This window comes from Callionymus lyra, chromosome 15 (assembly GCF_982586985.1).
Source record: "Callionymus lyra chromosome 15, fCalLyr1.hap1.1, whole genome shotgun sequence".
NCBI lineage: Eukaryota > Metazoa > Chordata > Actinopteri > Syngnathiformes > Callionymidae > Callionymus > Callionymus lyra.
In genome coordinates, this window is record NC_141832.1 from 15,145,811 (window position 1) to 15,163,626 (window position 17,816).

Below are 17,816 nucleotides of genomic sequence, written 5' to 3' on the forward strand. Positions count from 1 at the left end.
TTTGTGATTCTGAAGGGGGAGGTAAACATCCTTTCTTACTCTCTCGGTGGAGGTGAAGCGAACGGTTGGGGTTGTTCTCTTAGTAATTGGCAGCTCATTTGGGAGCGAGTTTTTGGGGGAACCCCCGGCAGGCTCATCTTGTCAAAGGAAGCGGTGCAGCCTGGAGCTGACATCCAGCCTCTTTCCAAACACACCCCACCTTTGTGTGGCTTCGGATAATGAACAGGACGCTGCTCGCCATTTAAACGTGAAGCTAGAACATCCAAAATAAAGTTTAGAGAAAAAAACAAAAACATGAACAAAGTCAGTCATGGAAACTACTCTTATTTTAATGTTACAATAAAAAACAATGCTACAACTGCGTAGTGAACGTTTGTTTGAACGACCCCGCCCTGACCCCCGGGGAACACTGTTGTGCGTCAGTGGAAATGAACCACGACAAGTGTACGGTGAGGCTTTATTTGATTGTGGAAGAAGAAGCCTCCGGTTACAGATGGAAAAAATGGTCATGACGACGTATGGAATGTTACAGTTGAAGTGCGGGTGAGTCACTTGGAAAAACATAAATATTGCATTTGAAGTCATATATATACACATATATATGAACTGATTAACCTTCAAAACAAACACTACTCAACACTTACAGGGTTAATAATCCATTGTTCGCGAGTGGTCACACGTTGTCTGTACATCGCTCGACAAAAAAAACGTGCCAGCAGGTGGCGCTCTTCCTCGCCACCTTCTTGCTACATTAAAAAAAAAAAAATCTGTAGCCACTTTTGGTCTTGATTTTAAGGTTGTTCCAGCACTTTCTTGACGCTCATCAGATGAGGAAATAACACACAGAACAGCTTGGCTTTTGTGTGCAAAAATACAGACCCCCCCTCCTGTTTATAAAGGGATCGTACGACTTAGAGGATCCTCCGTGGATCTGGGGTCCCCCCTTTTTATTGGTCCATCTTTTTGAGTCCCTGTTAAAACAGTAGCAGCAGCCATTCCATGACCGTCGCACACCAGCAAGAGTGGACCCTTGTTTGTCGAGCAAAAAAACTAGAATGAGAGGTAGGATGAGTTTCAGTCACTGGTTCTTCTCAAAGTTCAAAGAGGAACCTCCGTCTCCTATGCTCCGCCCATATGTGAGGGTGGGAGATGTGCTAGACCCCCATTGGGGGGGGAGTTTGAGGGGTACCCTTTTTTTTTTTTGGTCTCCTCAGAGGTCCTCACACTCCAGGAAGTGGGTCCTCTGAAGGACCTTCACGTGCCGCTCGTAGATTTTGAGCGCCGGGCCGAGTCGGATGGAGAGCCCGGTGAGGACGTCGGAGCGTTGCATCAGGAGGAGGGACTTCCCGTCGATTTCCTGCGAAGATAAAGATGGACCGACGTCAGAACGACAACGTGCTAACGCTAATCTGATCATGAACACGTGCCAACATGCTAAAGGCTTCTTCAACTTTCCGCCTCTGTTCTACAACGTTTGATTATTTTGAAAGATTATTAAGGTATTTACTGAAAAAGATCGTAGTACTTTTCTATTTGTCCAAGGTTGAGTTACTAAGTGTGTGGATTTTAAGGAAGTAAACAAAAGAGAATTCAATTTTTAGCCTTGATCTGATCAAATTTTCATGTTGACTCTGAAACTATTTTAACAATTTCTCAGTGAATACTACTAGTGTTATTGGTAATTTCTCATTTCTTAAACTGAAATTTGATTAAATATATGATATTATACAATATTATAATCTTTTTTTTTTAGTTTCCCCTTTAAATTTCACCATATACATTAAAAACCATTTCAAAATTCAATTTGGTCTAGAAGTGACACGCCTTGTAATTTTAGTGTTTCACGATAATAATATAAATAACATATGGTCCAGTAATTGATTTCCTCAGGGGCCACAATTTATATGGTGGCAATGGTGAGGGGCCAAATATTAAGGAACAAAAAGCTTAAACTTTAAACACTAAAGTAAATGATAATAAACTTGAGTTAAATATGCTAAAAACATTATTTTATTGTATTTTATAAAACTCTTGTTTTTTTTTTAAATCTGATATAAAAGCACATTGCCCCCCAATATTATTTTATATTCACCAAAAACGATTTAAGGGACCATAAAAACGTAATAAAAAAAGTAATTAAGGAGACTTTCTGACAAAAGTCCTCATAAAAAAAACCCTATAGTCATATTTAGCGACCACTAATGAATAATATAAATAAATACAAAATAAAATAGTTTGTTTCTACATGACCTTTAACCTCACAAGGGCAATATAAATACAGTCGTTTGTTTGCACGTGGCCCCCCAGTTCTGATATAGTCATTCAAAGTGTTGACAACGAAACCATGTGGCCTAGTTGATCATCAATACCTTTGATTTACTCACTGTTCTTTAACTAAGATATTTAAAACTTCTTAACATTATTTTATTAAATGAAATGTATATTAAAATAAATAAGTTTTCACCTTCTTGCAGGATTTAAATTTATAGTTATTAGTTTTACATAAGAATAATTTTATCGGTTATTTCTATAAAAAACAAACAGTTTATCTTCTCTTTTAGCAGCAACAATGTGCCTTAGCTTCCTATGATTTAATTTCAAAATTAAATAATAAGCGATAAACCCTAAAACCAATACACTTAAAAAATTACAAGTTGAAGTTCTTCTAAAATAAAACAAATACTGTATCATGATTTTAATTACATTGTGATGCACGTTCCATAAACATGATTAATAAAACATAAATCGTTAATAATAGCGTTTTATTTAAATTAAACTGGGAGAAACTCAACAATAATAAACTAATAATCACTAAATAATCTACGTTTGTATTTGGCCGTAGCTAACACGACTCTCTACTGCCCCTTCCGGCGGCTCTCCGCATCGCACCCACCTGTGTCCTGAAGGCCAGCGCCTGCTCAGGGAAGCCGGCAGCAGAGAAGTAAGTGGCCACATCTGCCACTGTCCACTGCAACAAGTTCTGACTCATCTTCTCCTGCTTCACACAGCTGAAGGGAAGACGCAGTTAAAAAATATGGTGACCCATATAAGACGTTTTTTTTTCCTGCAGCTGGCGATATAGTCTTTGAGTTACTTACACGTCTTTGTTTTTGTCGCCGTTCATGAGGTTTTCCCCGGTCGCCGTGAACAACGAGATTTCCGTCGTCTTCTTGAGCGTGGCTGAAAACAAATCGATTTGTTGTTAAAAAAAAAATCAACCTGACATTGATCTATGATTCTTGAACACTTGGTTTTTAAGCCAAAGTTTGTGCGACAAAAACACAAGAATAAAACGTACAAAATGGAGGTTATGTTCAGGAAATACATGTAACAACACGACATTTCTACAGAATATCTTTTTTTTTAAAGTGGTACAACTGTATTAACTATAACTTTAAACTTTAAAGTACATTGAAAAAAACAGCCATTTTTTAGCGGATGTAGCTTCATTTCAGGCTAGCAAAGCTAGCATTGATAGCATAGTTAGCGTAACATCATATTGGTGACTAACAAAAAATTAAAATTAAATCATTCATTGAAAACTTTAACATGTGGAATGCGTTTAATGTTTTTTTTCAGGTTCTTGAGTTTCTGATTCTTAACATAATATATTATCTTAGTAAAGTAAAAAATAAAAGTGTAAATGTGTTCCACACGTTAATGCAACTACCTTGAAAACTCTCATTTGTTTCAGAAGCGTCTGAATCACACATTTAGTGGTGAATCACAGATGAAATGTCAAATGTAACAACAAAAGTGTTTTAAAAACCAAATATTGACGCGAGAACAACAGTCTGAAACCAGACGTTTAATCATCACAGCTTTCTTTCGCTGCTTGAGCTCCGGCCAGCTGCGCCGTGCTCATTACCTCCCCCGAGGAGGTTACCTGTCTTTTTTATCCCCTCACATAATTGCTTCGGAAAGTTGTGAACACATTTTTCAGGGAAATATTGAACGGGTGGCATCATCTTTAGGTGGTGTTCGGAACCGCCATCTGGATCCTGCACACCGCCATCTGCTGTCCCATTGATGAAACTAATTATATTTTAAAAGATAAAAACAGGTACTAAAAACTGTAGCTACTAGGGGTGAGTATATTCATGTGTTATAGAAAACGAAATATGTCCAAACATCAGCTTTAAAAGCGACTGCAGTGGAGTGTATCCTCTCATCCTTAGTCACCACTTAATAACTGCTGCCATCTAGGGGCCCGAGGGTTTAATTTCAACACGTAAACTAACAAATTCTGTATATAAAATGACTTATATTAAGGATTCCCTTAATATAAATCATTTTATATACAATAAGAGGATAAATAAGCAGTAGAAATAAAAGTAAATAAATAATAATAATAAAAATAATAATAATAATAAAATAATATTAATAATAAATAAATAATTTTAAAAAAAATAATACCAGTAAATAAAAGTAAAATGAATTAGCAGTAGAAAAATAATGGATGGATATTTAATAGCTCAATATTAGCATTTGTTTGCTAATAAATAACTACAATATTTTACACTGGATGTATAAACACTATAAACTCATTTTATTATCCAGCTATGATATAAATAATATGATTTAAAAGCCCAAGAAATATGTATAAATAAAGAAATTTATTAAAAATGAATACGGTGTTGTTGAATACTGATACAGCAAATATAAAATAATATTTTGCGATAAATAAACGTATTCCCATTTTCTTAAACCCCCACGAGCCATATATTCAGGTACATGGCAACTAAATTAGTTTTTTGAGTTTTTTTTTATTCAGGAATCCCACTGTGTGTTGATGATTTAATTAAACACAAAACACAATATTTACTCGAGAGATGATATCAACAAGGAGGACGATGTTGATGTAGTGTTCGCTTCATTGCATGCAATAAAAAAAAGGTATTTTTGTAAATTGTCCATTTTCTCTTTTGACTGTGTTTAATAATTGACTCCATGATTTCCATTCTCTTCCCCGCTCGTGTATTCCGGGAGTTCTTGAAGCCGCAGCAGGAAACAAACACGAGTGAATAATAATCAGAGCGTGCGACGGCAATCAAGACGGATGGAAACAAATCTCAACACACCGGCTTTCAACTCAATCACATCCAGGTGAACGAGTGACAGGCGGAGTTTTTCTGCTGTGTCAGATGAGTCACTAGCTCGGGGGGGTTCGTGGGGGGGGTGGTCTGGTGGCCATGTACTCTGGTAAGTAATCTGTCACCAGCATGTCAGCGATCCAAACATCAACAAAGCGACGTGGTGAACCGTTTCCTGCCGCTAACCGCGCTCGGCTGAGGGATGGCGACGCTCACAGTCATTTTAGATACGGAAGAAGCTCTGAGAACAATACCTCCCCCGAGCAGCTCTTTCCACGCACGATAAATAATTCAATGATTTATTCAGATTCAACACGAATTCAGTGCGGATTAATCCAGATTAAACATCATCCGTTTAAATCCCTTTTCATTCACGCATTAGATAAGTTTTAAAACAACATCTAAACAAAAACACTTTTTTAAGACAAAATAATGCACATAGATGCTACTAAAGAAACAAATGTATTTATCATTCTGTGATACAGTTTTTAATCGGGTTAATCATTACGATTGATTCCAATCTGCGTTCATTTTGATAGACCTAAATATTTGTTTGTGACTATGGAAGTATATTAGTGCCATCAAAGTATTTAATGTTTACTTAATAACTGCTGCCATCTAGGGGCCCGAGGGTTTAATTCCAACACGTAAACTAACAAATTCTGTATATAAAATGATTTATATTAAGGATTCCCTTAATATAAATCATTGTATATACAATGAAAGCATAAATAAGCAGTAGAAATAAAAGTTAATAAATAATAATAATAATAATGATAAAAAATAATAATAATAATAATAAAATAAAAATAAAATAATAAGAAATATGGACTATGGAAGTATAAAAGTGCCATCAAAGTATTTAATGTTTGACTTTCACATTTTTTATAGAAATTTTGTTTTATAGAAAATGGTATTAAACTATTTTTTGAATAATTGAATTAAATAATGCCAGTTTTGAAAGGTTTAATTATTTTTTATTGAATAATTGAATTAAATAATATGTATATTGGTTGAAATGTGTCGTTTAAAGTTGTTGTTTTTTTACACAGAGTTTGCTACTCTCATTCCAATATAATATAACAATAAAATATAATAAATAAAGCGCGGGGAACAAAAATTATAAATATATAATATAATACAATATAATAAACTATTTAGCTACTGAAGTGGAGTTAATAAAAATAAAAAAAAGTAAAAAAAAACACTGAAAAGAAATTGCACATGTTCTCTAAGGAGCTCTTTTAAGTAAAGTGAATATAATAATTTGTTTATTGGAAGTTTTATGATCAATAAATTCAATTAATTAATAACATTTTTTATTACACATCGAGTTTGATTTTCAAATTCCAAAAATAATAAGAAAAAATATATATAAATGCTATATTTTTAAATGCATAGCCTTTTAAATTCAATGTAGAAATGCTGGTCTAATAGGTATAATTTTTATTTTTTTTATTATTGATTTCAATCATTTTAATTCAATTAAAATTAAACTTTACAATTAACATTCAATTTTTTAAGCACAAAAGCAGAATTTTTGTTTCTCAATACAATGACTCACATGTGTCAGTGGCGGGCGGTGGGGCCGGGGGTCGTCCTTCGGACACGTCCGGGGTCCTCTCCTGCGGGGAGCGTCACGTCAGAGCGAGAGTGTGTAGTTTGTTGTGCGTCTCTTGGAACAGAAGGTTCCACTTACCAGTCTCGCGGCGTAGTCGGGTACAAGCTGGTCAGAGAAGGGGCCTCCGTCCTCCGTTTTGCACCCGTCGTCTTTCTTCTCGCCATCTTTCACGGCGCCGGAGCCGATGGTCACGGAGCTGAGAGGTGCTTTCATGGCTGCTACTACTGCTACACACACACACACACATGTCGACACGTCACTACCCCTGCTGGTGTTGAACCCTCAACCCGCACACAGTTACTCCTCGAGTGAACTCGGCCTATAAACAACAAAAAAAAAGAGCGGACCATATTAAAAACCGCCGCTCTCGGGTACCTTTGTCTCGCTGCATTCCTGGGTGCTGTCGCTCCACTGGGCAGGCGGCGGAACCATAAGCCCAGTCATTGTGTGTGAGGGCCCGGGGGCTGGAGGGGGGCAAGGAGCTGGGCCGCGCACCAGCCCTCTGGAGAGAGACGCAGTCCGGTGCCAGGCCGGGGACGCAGGCGGGTTCGGGGTCGAGAGGGGCGACCGAGGGGGAGCTAGGGGCGGAGGCGGCTCTCGCGGCGGCAGCGGCGGCGACACTTTGCGGCGCCGGGTCGGGCGTCGTGCTCACGGGCGAGGGTCCGTCCCGACTCTCGTCACCGCCCTCCTCGTCCGCGTTACTGTCCGTGTCCATCGCCACAGAGTTGTCCGCCTGTGACACAAGATACACCGTCAGACGGTCCTCGTAAAACACGTGCATTAGCAAGACTCTGGCGACACGTCTTACGATACAGGGTCAACAAGACGATATGTTGCGATACTGTAGGAACAAGGATATATTTGTAGTGTTGTCGAGTACTTGACTCTGGTGTTGCAGAATTTCAAAGAATGTTTCAACATAGACTGTATAATATATAGTTTGTTTTGGCAAGAATCTGGTGTCACGATGCAATATATTACAATACTATAGGAACAAGGATATTTTTGTAGTGGTGTTAAGTACTTGACTCTGATGTTGCAGAATTTCAAAAAATGTTTACACATAGACTGTATAATATATAGAGGTTTGTTTTGGCAAGAATCTGGCGTCACAATACAATTTATTACAATACTACAGGAACAAGGATATATTTGTAGTATTGTCGAGTCTCTGACGCTGGTGTTGCAGAATTTAAATTTTTTTTTACACATAAACTGTATAATAAATAGTTTGTTTTGGCAAGAATCTGGCATCAAGATACAATATATCCCAATACTATAAGAACAAGAATATATTTGTAGTATTGTCGAGTACTTGACTCTGGTGTTGCAGAATTTCAAAAAATGTTTACACATAGACTGTATGATATATAGAGGTTTGTTTTGGCAAGAATCTGGCATGACAATACAATATATTACAATACAATAGGAACAAGTATATATTTGTAGTATTGTCGAGTACTTGACTCTGGTGTTGCAGACACATGACTTTTGACGAAGTCGTAACTGCTTTGATTTGATTTGAAACCAAATTATGTCCAAACATCAGCTTTAAAGGCTGCTGGAGTCGACTGTATCCTCTCGTACTCAGTGGAATCTCGCCGGAGTCAATCGTTTATCTGCGGAAGATGTAATTGCACCAAAAGGCTGTATCCATTTGTATGTTTCTTTTGAATTTAATTTAATACACAGCAGCTGGAGTCGACAGTATCCTCTCGTCCTCAGTGGAATCTCGCGGGAGTCTATCGTTTATCTGCCGAAGATGTAATTGCGCCACAAAAACTAAAAAAAAAGGCTGCATCTATTTGTATGTAACTTTTGAATTGAATTTCAAACAGAGAAGCTGGAGTCGACAGTATCCTCTCATACCCAGTCATCGTTGGGGATCTCATGGGATTTCATTGTTCCTTTAGCTGAGGCGTTAATAATGACTGCTGCCAAAAAAACGTAACAATAAACTATTGAATGGTATCGTGAAATTGAATATTGCAATAATATCTCGCAACTCTAATGATGAAAGGTTGTTGCTAAAATCCACGAGTGACTCACGCGACACAAACAAGGGAACCACGGATGACTAATAAGCAACGCTTCGGTTTGTGGCTAAAAATGTTTACGTCTGCGGAATAAGTGGAAGTCGGACCTCGGAAACTAAACCCCTTTAGGGAAAAAAAACAGACAAAGATTTTAAACAATTGTTCCCGAAAGGACTTTAACGACCATCGTCATTTGATAATATCGCAAAAATACTTTGTGCTATTAAATAAACATTTTGTTCGTCCTGCGAACAAGTCAGTGTAAAGATTTTGTGTTTTAATTTGACACCCCCGACTTAAATCTTCAACCAGTACACAACATTTACAACTTCTTCACAGACAGACACGAAAAACATTTTCAATATTTTTTGCCTATTTAACGTTGTTAGTTGAAAACAGAGGCCGCGGACCACGTGGAATCTGTTAGAGGGCCTTCGATTGCCCCCAGGCCACACTTGAATTTAATGCTCTTTTTTTTTTTTTCATTCATTCATTGGTCTGTTATGAGACTCGATACATATGTGTGTAATGTCGTAATCTCAATAATATTTTGTGATAATGTCAATAAAGACTCTTGAATCCTGAACTTTGACCTCATCAAGGAAAGTGGGTCAATTCCAACAAAAGCCAAACAAAGATGGCGGCGGAAACATTAAACTTCTGTGATTCATGTATTTTTATACACGATTGAGTGGATCTGAGTGAAGGTCTGCAATCACGTGAATTATCTTTTCATTGATCCGAGTCGACGCCAGAACTTTATCTCGTCTTTTACTGCAGCTGTGATTCATTTTGACGCTTGTTGTCGTTTCAAACCTTTTGCTTCTACTGTAAAGAATTTCACTCACTTTGCGAACATTTTCTGACACCAACAAGTAAAGTCTTCGTGAGAAACACAGGGTTTGAAAGCGACTTATGTTGTAGTTTGTTAGGAACGTGTGACCTTTTTTTAAAAGGCAGTTCAAAATAAAAACAATTAATTATTGACTTTCGTCTGCTCATTAAGTCAATCTACGTTTTTTAATTTGTGTTCACCTGCAGCTGTGAAGTCGTGTTTGGTTTTATGAATAAATACAGCTTCCATTTTGAATTCTGCTAGTACAGAATCAAGTGTTTATGATGAAAATTACACGTTGTGTCGTAGATTCCTTAAATTCTTTTTTGTAGCCGAGGAGATATGCAGTTGAAATAGGCTGTCGAGACAAAACCCTACACTAGAGGAGCGACACTAGAGACATGATCAGGCGACTTGTTGACTTGTTTCAGTTGAAGATCTAATGGTTCTTCTCAGGAAAGTCTATAAAAACATAATGGACTTCTAGTCGAGACCCGCAGACAAGACCACCTCAGACAAGACCAAGACCAATTCAAGACCACCTCAGACAAGACCAAGACCAATTCAAGACCACCTCAGACAAGACCAAGACCAATTCAAGACCACCCTCAGAAGAGACCAAGTCAAGACCATCTCAGACGTGACCAAGACCAAGTCAGGACCACCTCAGATGGGACCAGAAACCAAGTTCAGACCACCTTAGAAGAGACAAAGACCAAGAAGAGACCACCTCAGACAAGACAAAGACCAAGTCAAGACCACCTCGGATGAGACAGAGACCACGTCGAGACCACCTCAGACGAGACCAAGACGAGACCACCTCAGACAAGACAAAGATCATGTCGAGACCACCCCAGACAAGACCACTTAAGATGAGACCAAGACTAAGTCAAGACCACCTCAGACAAGACCTAGTCAAGACCAACCTAGACGAGACCAAGTCAAGACCACCTCAGACAAGACCAAGACCTAGTCAAGACCACCCTAGACGAGACCACGTCAAGACCACCTCAGACGAGACCAAGACCAAGTCAAGACCCACTCAACGAGAACAAGACCAAGTCAAGACCACCCTAGACGAGACAAAGTCAAGACTAACTCAAATGAGAGCAAGACCACCTCAGACGAGACCAAGACCACCTCAGACAAGACAAAGATTATGTTGAGACCACCCCAGACAAGACCACCTCAGACGAGACCAGGCCTAAGTCAAGACAACCTCAGACCTGACCAATACCAAGTCAAGACCGCCTCAGATGAGACTGAGACCTAGTCAAGACCACCCTAGACGAGACCAAGACCAATTCAAGACCACCTCAGACGAGACCAAGACCTAGTCAAGACCACCATAGATGAGACCAAGACCAAGTCAAGACCGCTTCAGACGAGACCAAGTCAAGACCCACTCAGACGAGACCAAGACCAAGTCAAGACCGCTTCAGACGAGACCAAGTCAAGACCCACTCAGACGAGACCAAGATCAGTCAAGACCACATCAGACGAGACCAAGTCAAAACCCACTCAGACAAGACCAAGAACAAGTCAAGACCACCCTAGACGAGACAAAGTCAAGACTAACTTAAATGGGACCAGGACCACCTCAGGCTAAACCAAGACCAAGCCAAGACCACCTCAGACAAGACAAAGATCATGACGAGACCACCCCAGACAAGACCACCTCAGACGAGACCAAGACGGAATGAAAAAAATACACAATAACATGAAGAACATTTGCATCATTTCACTAAATGTCGAATAATGTACCATAGTTTGTGCCATGAGTGTCAATAAAGCATCTTCATGACCATTACGGGCCGACAAGACAAAGAGCCTGAGACACCAAAACACTGTACTTTAGTTTCCAATACCATCTCGCTAGAAAACAAACTTTTATCTTTTATATCAAAGTCTGTTTGAATGAAACAGTTTTGACCAATAAAGGTTCATCTTTAATCTCAAAAAGTGCTCATTTTATTTTGTTTTTGTAAGTAAGTGATTAATATTTATAGAGTGCTTTTCAAGTCCAGGACCACAAAGCGCTTAAACAATAAATAAAAAAAAACAATAAAATAAATACTTAAAAGGTCAAGACAACACAGAGACAAACACAAGAGTCTCAAAAGAGCAAGGAAAAGCCTGCATGAATAAAGATCTTCCCACTTACACGCTTAACAAAGTAACTATTTAACTTCATATTTTAAAATTCTTAAAAAAAACTTCATTTAAAAATAAATCCCAACTTTGTAATTCCATGTGTAGTATTATTTGCTTTATATTACATATTACAATTTACACATAGACTGTATAATATATAGAGGTTTGTTTTGGCAAGAATCTGGTGTCACGATACATTATATTACAATACAATAGGAACAAGGATATATTTGTAGTATTGTCGAGTACTTGACTCTGGTGTTTCAGAATCTAAAGACCACATGACTCTTGACGAAGTTACAACTGCTTTCATTTGTTTTCAAACCAAAATATGTCCAAACATCAGCTATAAAAGCTGCTGGAGTCGACTGTATCCTCTCATCCCCAGTGGACTCATTTTCCTATCTGCCGAATATGTAATTGCACCACACAAAAAAGAAAAAAGCTGTATCTATTTGTTACTTTTGAATTGAATTTCAAACCCAGCAGCTGGAGTCGACAGTATCCTCTCGTCCCCAGTCATCGCCGGGGACCTCATGGGATTACACGGTTAACAAAGTTAAACTATTTAAGTTTATATTTTAATATTCTTAAAACACTTCATTTAAAAATATAAATCCCAACTTTGTAATTCCAAGTATAGTATTAATTGCTTTTGTATTCAAAGCACCTCACAGTAGTGCAGGAAGTTAACACTTTAACACTATAGTATCGGATTAGTATCGGTCGATACTCGGTGGTATCGGTAAAAGTCGGATCGGTGACAATAACCCACAATTCTCTGTAGCATAGAATTGTTCTTCCCAGACATCCCGGTGGATTAGTCCAGGGAAAAGCATCATGTCATGATACACAACTCAGGATTTTAAAAAAAACAAACGCGTGTATTTGGGCTCAAAGTTACGCAACAGAGGCTTTTGGGCTGCGCAGGGACACTGTACTTGACTTGGTATGCAGTGGAAAGTACTGTGGGGTGGGGGGGGAGGGGCAACAAATCCATCCACCCGCAAGTTCTTTTCTGAAAAAAGCCTCGTGGATTCTACACAGTGGCGCTTTAAACATCATCTCCTGTGAGCGCGTGCAACAAAGACATCATCATAATAAAAAACAACATATACATGGGGGTCACGGGTTCAACCCCGCGTGTGTCGCAATCTCGGGGGGGGGGGGGGATGCGTGGAGCCCACCGTGTGCGAATGAACTAGTTCCAACAGAAATTCTCCTGGATAAAGGGGGGAGAAAGGGGGGGAGGGTCGTGGCTCTGAAGGGAGGGGGAGATGTTTCTACTGCGTGTGTCCGAGAGCGCGCTCGCTGCGCCGCAACTTTCACCGCCCGAGACCAGATCCACGCGAGATCCCTCTGACTATCACCCACGAGGGGTGGATATAAAGCGCAGATGGAACCCCCCCCACCCCCGCCCCGAACCCCCTTCATTTTTTTTTTTGTTTCGCTCAAATTTTTTTCCTCCAAAGTGCGCATGCAGTTGCGGCGAGAATCTCGCCATTGTGTCTGATCTGCGCCAAAAAACACACACTTGAGCGACAACACCGTGGGACGTGCGTGTGACGCGGGGTCACCTCCGTCCACTTTTGTCCGTCAACGTGTAATAGAGCGACGGAACAGAACCGGACACGTCACGGGCTTTAGCAACAGTCCACCCCCCCACTCCCTCACCTACCCCCCTCTTTCTCCGCGATATTTGTGTCGATCTGAAAACACACGCACAAAAAAAACAAGATGCGATCTGCGTGTTTTTTTTTTGCGCGGTGTCGAACACACGCCTTTTTTTTTCAAGAGAACAAAGTCAATTTGATCTCAGCTTAACCCAAATCGGACGGACGGCGCATCCGCCGCCCAGGACCGGACTCCGGCCCACAACTGTTTTATTTTTTAAAAAACCTCCGCGTGCATCACTTTCAGAAAAAATATCGCTTTTTTTTTTTTTTTTTTTACGGGATTCGCCTCGCAGAAGTGATGTCATGCGGGATGAGGCCACAACAGGAGACGTGACCGGGCTGCGTGTGTCCGACAATGGGCTGGACCTCATGCGTCTGCAGACGCCCGAGGAACACCGTGTTTTGGGTTTATTTATAAGAACTACTTTTTGCACCGTAAACAATCGACGCTGTCGCGGTTTCACGGGACAACAAAAAAAAAAACCTCCACACAGAGGTCGATGTTTAGTGGAAGATGGTTTGACTCCATGTTGTATTTATGGGCTGTTTTTCAACCGGTGAGACCCACATGTTAAACAAACAGTACACTCTCTCTTCACCCCCACACACAAAAAAAAGAATTCGCCGACGTCCCTCCATCGGACTCGGTACATCCGCGGTGTTTCAGACTTTTTTTTCTTTCCCCCACTCCCTTCTCGACAATGTATGGTGACGCTAGTATCACACTTCCGGTGTGCCGCTCAAAATAAAGCTAGAGTAAGAAACGCCTGGGGGTTATTTATTAAAAGTGCCATACTTGAATGGTTTAATTTTACATTTCAAATGTTAACACTAGGACGTTATTGAAATAATTGTCAAGCATTGTTTTTTTGTGTGTGTGTGTTTTTTTTATTTTATTTGCATATTGAAAAGGTTGAATTTGAATTGAATAAATTGTGTATTGAAATCTTAAAATGTTATTAAATTAAATAATGTCTATATTGAAAGCTTGAATTAGTTTTAATTGATTAATTGAACAACTTTGTTCAGGTGTATTTAAAAACAATACTTTCTATATTGATTTTTTTTATAATAATAAAAAATATATATATTTTTTACACATATTTTGATATTCTGATCTTAATAAGTAATACAATATATTATATAAATTAAATATTTTGCCATTTGTAGCATGTTAACATCTATATAGAAATGTTGGTATAATAGAGCCACCAGATTATTATAGAATATTAAAGCAACAAAAATAATAATATAGAATTAAAAAAATGAATTATTGGTATTAGAATATAAAACGGTGTGTGTATGTATATATATGTTACGAATTAAAAAAAAAAAAGATTTTAAAGAATATATTTTGGACTAATTGAAATCACTACATGTGAATAAAAGTGCATTTATATTCATTTTGAAAATATTCATATGTTTTATTCATTCATTTGAAAACTAACCCAACAAATCCCTCCCCAACAGAAATAAGTAAATTAAATTGTTCAACAAAATTAAATACAACCTTTTTAATATAGAAAATATAGAGTTCGACTAGTTAAAGTTTCAATATCATACATTTAACCACTCAACATTCAGATGGCTCCTCTACAATTTTACTTCGAAAGGCAGATGTACGTGTTTCCGGTGCCTCCCCGCTTCCTCTGCAAGCTTGACACCCCCTCCCTCCCCCCCTCCCTCCCTCCGCTCAAAGCCGAGTTTAGGTTCAGAAAAGCGCTTTTTCTGCAGCTGATAATGGAGGTGGTCGCTGCTGCTGCAACTTTACCCGTCAGTCAGTCAGTCACCAACACACCTTATCACCAAAAAAGAAAAGCGACACAATAAAAGCGCCCGAAAAAAAAACCAAAAAAAAAAAACCCCGTTTACTTGGAGTAGACGCGCACCTTGTTCTGTGGCGCTCAACCGCCGCTCCCCGTCTGCGGCAGTTTTTTTTTTTTTTTTTTTTTTTTTTTTTTTGCAAGTGCACCCAAAAAAACAAAAAAACACCACTCCCCACGGAACGTTAACAAAAAAAAGGGTCCAACACCTGTTCGCCCTCCTGAAAGTAAACCCCTCACGTTACCTCCAGGTCCTCGTCGTCATTCTGCCCGAGCGCGCTGTCGCCGTTGCTCAGGTCAGAATGACTGGCGTCTTCCATCGCTCCTGCTCCTCCTGCTGCTCCTGCTGCTCCTGCTCCGCCGCCGCCGCCGCTCCTCCTCGCCGCCGCCGCCGCTGACGCCGCCGCCGTCGCATCGTCCTTTTTCCGGCTCCTGCGCTGAACCTTGGCCGCGTTCCGGTACGAGATCGACCCCTTGTAGTTAACTTTGAGCACCGTCTGCTCCTGGATCAGTTTCTCCAGCTCCGCGCACGTCTTGTCGTACTCGAACCCGTGTCGTCTCCGGACCATTCGGCAGATTCTCTCCAAGTCCGGCCGAGCTTTCCGGGACCGCAGCGAGTCGATGGTGTCCAGGATCCACTCGCGGAACTTTGGTTCGCACATTTTTTTTTTTATTATTAATCCTTTTTTTTTTGTTTTTTCTCTCTACGGTCCGGTCCGGAGCTGCTCCGCCGAGAAGCGGAAAAACCTTTTCGCTGCTTCTGCTCGCAAACGCGCCTGCTTGTGCGCTTAAGGTGGACCGGCCGAGTTGAAGCGAAGGCTAAAAGTTTCTTCTCTAGCAGGAGAGGCTGCTGGGGTTTTTTTTTTTTTAAGGTGGACTGTGGAAGTCCTGCCTGCGCGCCATGTGGCCCCACGAGCTACAGTCGAGGCAACACACGGGTTAAGAACGAACACACGGTTAAAAGTTCCGCATTGAAAACTTTAACTCTTTTTTTTTATTTTTTATTTATATATATTTTTTAAATCTTCATTAACGTGCCGTGTTCGCCTTTGTGACGATTTTTTTTCGGATTCAACCACAATAAAGAGCGTTCAAAAAAAAAAAAAAAAAAGTACACAAACAAGCGTCCACATGTTTGACTACGTCAAAATAAGTCGACATAGTCGTGTGACGTAACCCGGGATATGCTAATCCTAAATGAAATGTTAAGATTGTATTTTTATTGTTATTTATTTTCTGTTTTTTTTCCATCACGTGTTTACACAAACTACAATTCCTAGTATATATACATATATAAAAGGCTAGAATTCCTAGTATATATATATAAAATGCTAAAATTCCTATTATATACAGTATACTAGGAAAGCTAGAATTCCTGTATATATATATACACACACACTAGGAATTTTAGTTTGTTTTTATAAACTCATATATATAAAAATAGTAAAATTCCTAGTGTGTATATATATATATATATATATATACATATATAATAGGAACTTTGTTTTTATAAAATATAAACTATATATATATATATATATACATATATATATACACAAATATTGTTATTTACTTTACCAACAAAGCAGTTTCTAATCAACATTGTAATCTCAATAGTAGTCGCAGAATTGCCGACTTTGTGCTTAGTTCTGTTTTTCTATTGGTTATTTTGTGTTTATTATTTTATTCTGTACTGACACCACAAGAAAAAAACATCCTATGTTGTCAATATAAGTGTCTGATTATGATATTATATTAATCCATATTTCAGTTATATCCCGAAACTCAAATTCCTAAAGAAGACAAACACATAAAAATGAATATATTCATTATATACTTTGACATTAAAGCAGTTTCTGATCAACATTGTAATCTCGATAGTAGTCGCAGAATTGCCGACTTTGTGCTTAATTCTGTTTTTCTATTGGTTATTTTGTTTGTATTATTTTATTCTGTACTGATACCACAAAAAAACATCCTATGTTGGTAATATGCGGTATATATGTTGCATCTTTATGCGTTATTTATTTTAAATTAAATGTATATATTGTATTTTATTATCTATTTTAGGTTTTTATTCTATCCCGTGTTTACACAATCTAAAATTACTAATATATATATTATTTTATTCTGTACTGACACCACAAGAAAAAAACATCCTATGTTGGCAATAAAAGTGTCTGGTACTGATATTATTTCAGTTTTTATTTCAGTTAAATCCGGAAACTCGAATTCCTAAAGAAGACAAAAACATAAAAATGAATATATCCATTATATACTTTGACATTAAAGCAGTTTCTGATCAACATTGTAATCTCGATAGTAGCCACAGAATTGCCGACTTTGTGCTTAATTCTGTTTTTCTATTGGTTATTTTGTGTGTATTATTTTATTCTGTACTGACACCATAAGAAAAAACATCCTATGTTGTCAATAAAAGTGTCTGATACTGATATTATTTCAATTTTTATTTCAGTTATATCCGGAAACTCGAATTCCTAAAGAAGACAAAAACATAAAAATTTATATATCCATTATATACTTTGACATTAAAGCAGTTTCTGATCAACATTGTAAT

At 38.5% G+C, this 17,816-nt stretch overlaps 1 protein-coding gene across 3 annotated transcripts; it reads right to left on the bottom strand.

Moving 5' to 3' along the window:
* Positions 1 to 166: 166 nt before the first annotated feature.
* On the bottom strand, positions 167 to 16,486 carry samd1a (sterile alpha motif domain containing 1a). 3 transcript variants are annotated; one of them, XR_015713459.1, is made up of 8 exons: positions 15,484 to 16,486; positions 7,090 to 7,447; positions 6,793 to 6,941; positions 6,658 to 6,718; positions 3,099 to 3,180; positions 2,894 to 3,008; positions 645 to 1,357; positions 167 to 253 (listed from the first exon to the last, which is right to left on the bottom strand). XR_015713459.1 is itself a non-coding variant. In XM_087810118.1 (8 exons), the coding sequence occupies exons 1-8, from the start codon at positions 15,898 to 15,900 to the stop codon at positions 1,211 to 1,213; spliced, it is 1,272 nt and encodes a 423-aa protein (XP_087666244.1). In that variant the 5' UTR covers positions 15,901 to 16,486; the 3' UTR covers positions 444 to 1,210. The 3 variants fall into 3 exon arrangements, 2 of the variants coding, with proteins under 2 accessions (XP_087666244.1, XP_087666242.1); XM_087810118.1 differs by lacking the exon at positions 167 to 253 and having other exon boundaries at positions 444 to 1,357; positions 6,793 to 6,932; positions 15,484 to 15,560; positions 15,609 to 16,486; XM_087810116.1 differs by lacking the exon at positions 167 to 253 and having other exon boundaries at positions 444 to 1,357.
* Between the last annotated feature and the right edge of the window lie 1,330 nt (positions 16,487 to 17,816).

What these genes read in the sequence shown, in the direction of transcription:
- samd1a (XM_087810116.1), bottom strand. Translation starts at nt 15,900, where the DNA reads ATGTGCGAACCAAAGTTCCGCGAGTGGATCCTGGACACCATCGACTCG. An exon ending in CCGACTACGCCGCGAGACTG is followed by an intron (nt 6,719 to 6,792) that starts GTAAGTGGAACC and finishes CGCTCCCCGCAG; the next exon opens with GAGAGGACCCCGGACGTGTC. An exon ending in ACCGCCCGCCACTGACACAT is followed by an intron (nt 3,181 to 6,657) that starts GTGAGTCATTGT and finishes ATTTGTTTTCAG; the next exon opens with CCACGCTCAAGAAGACGACG.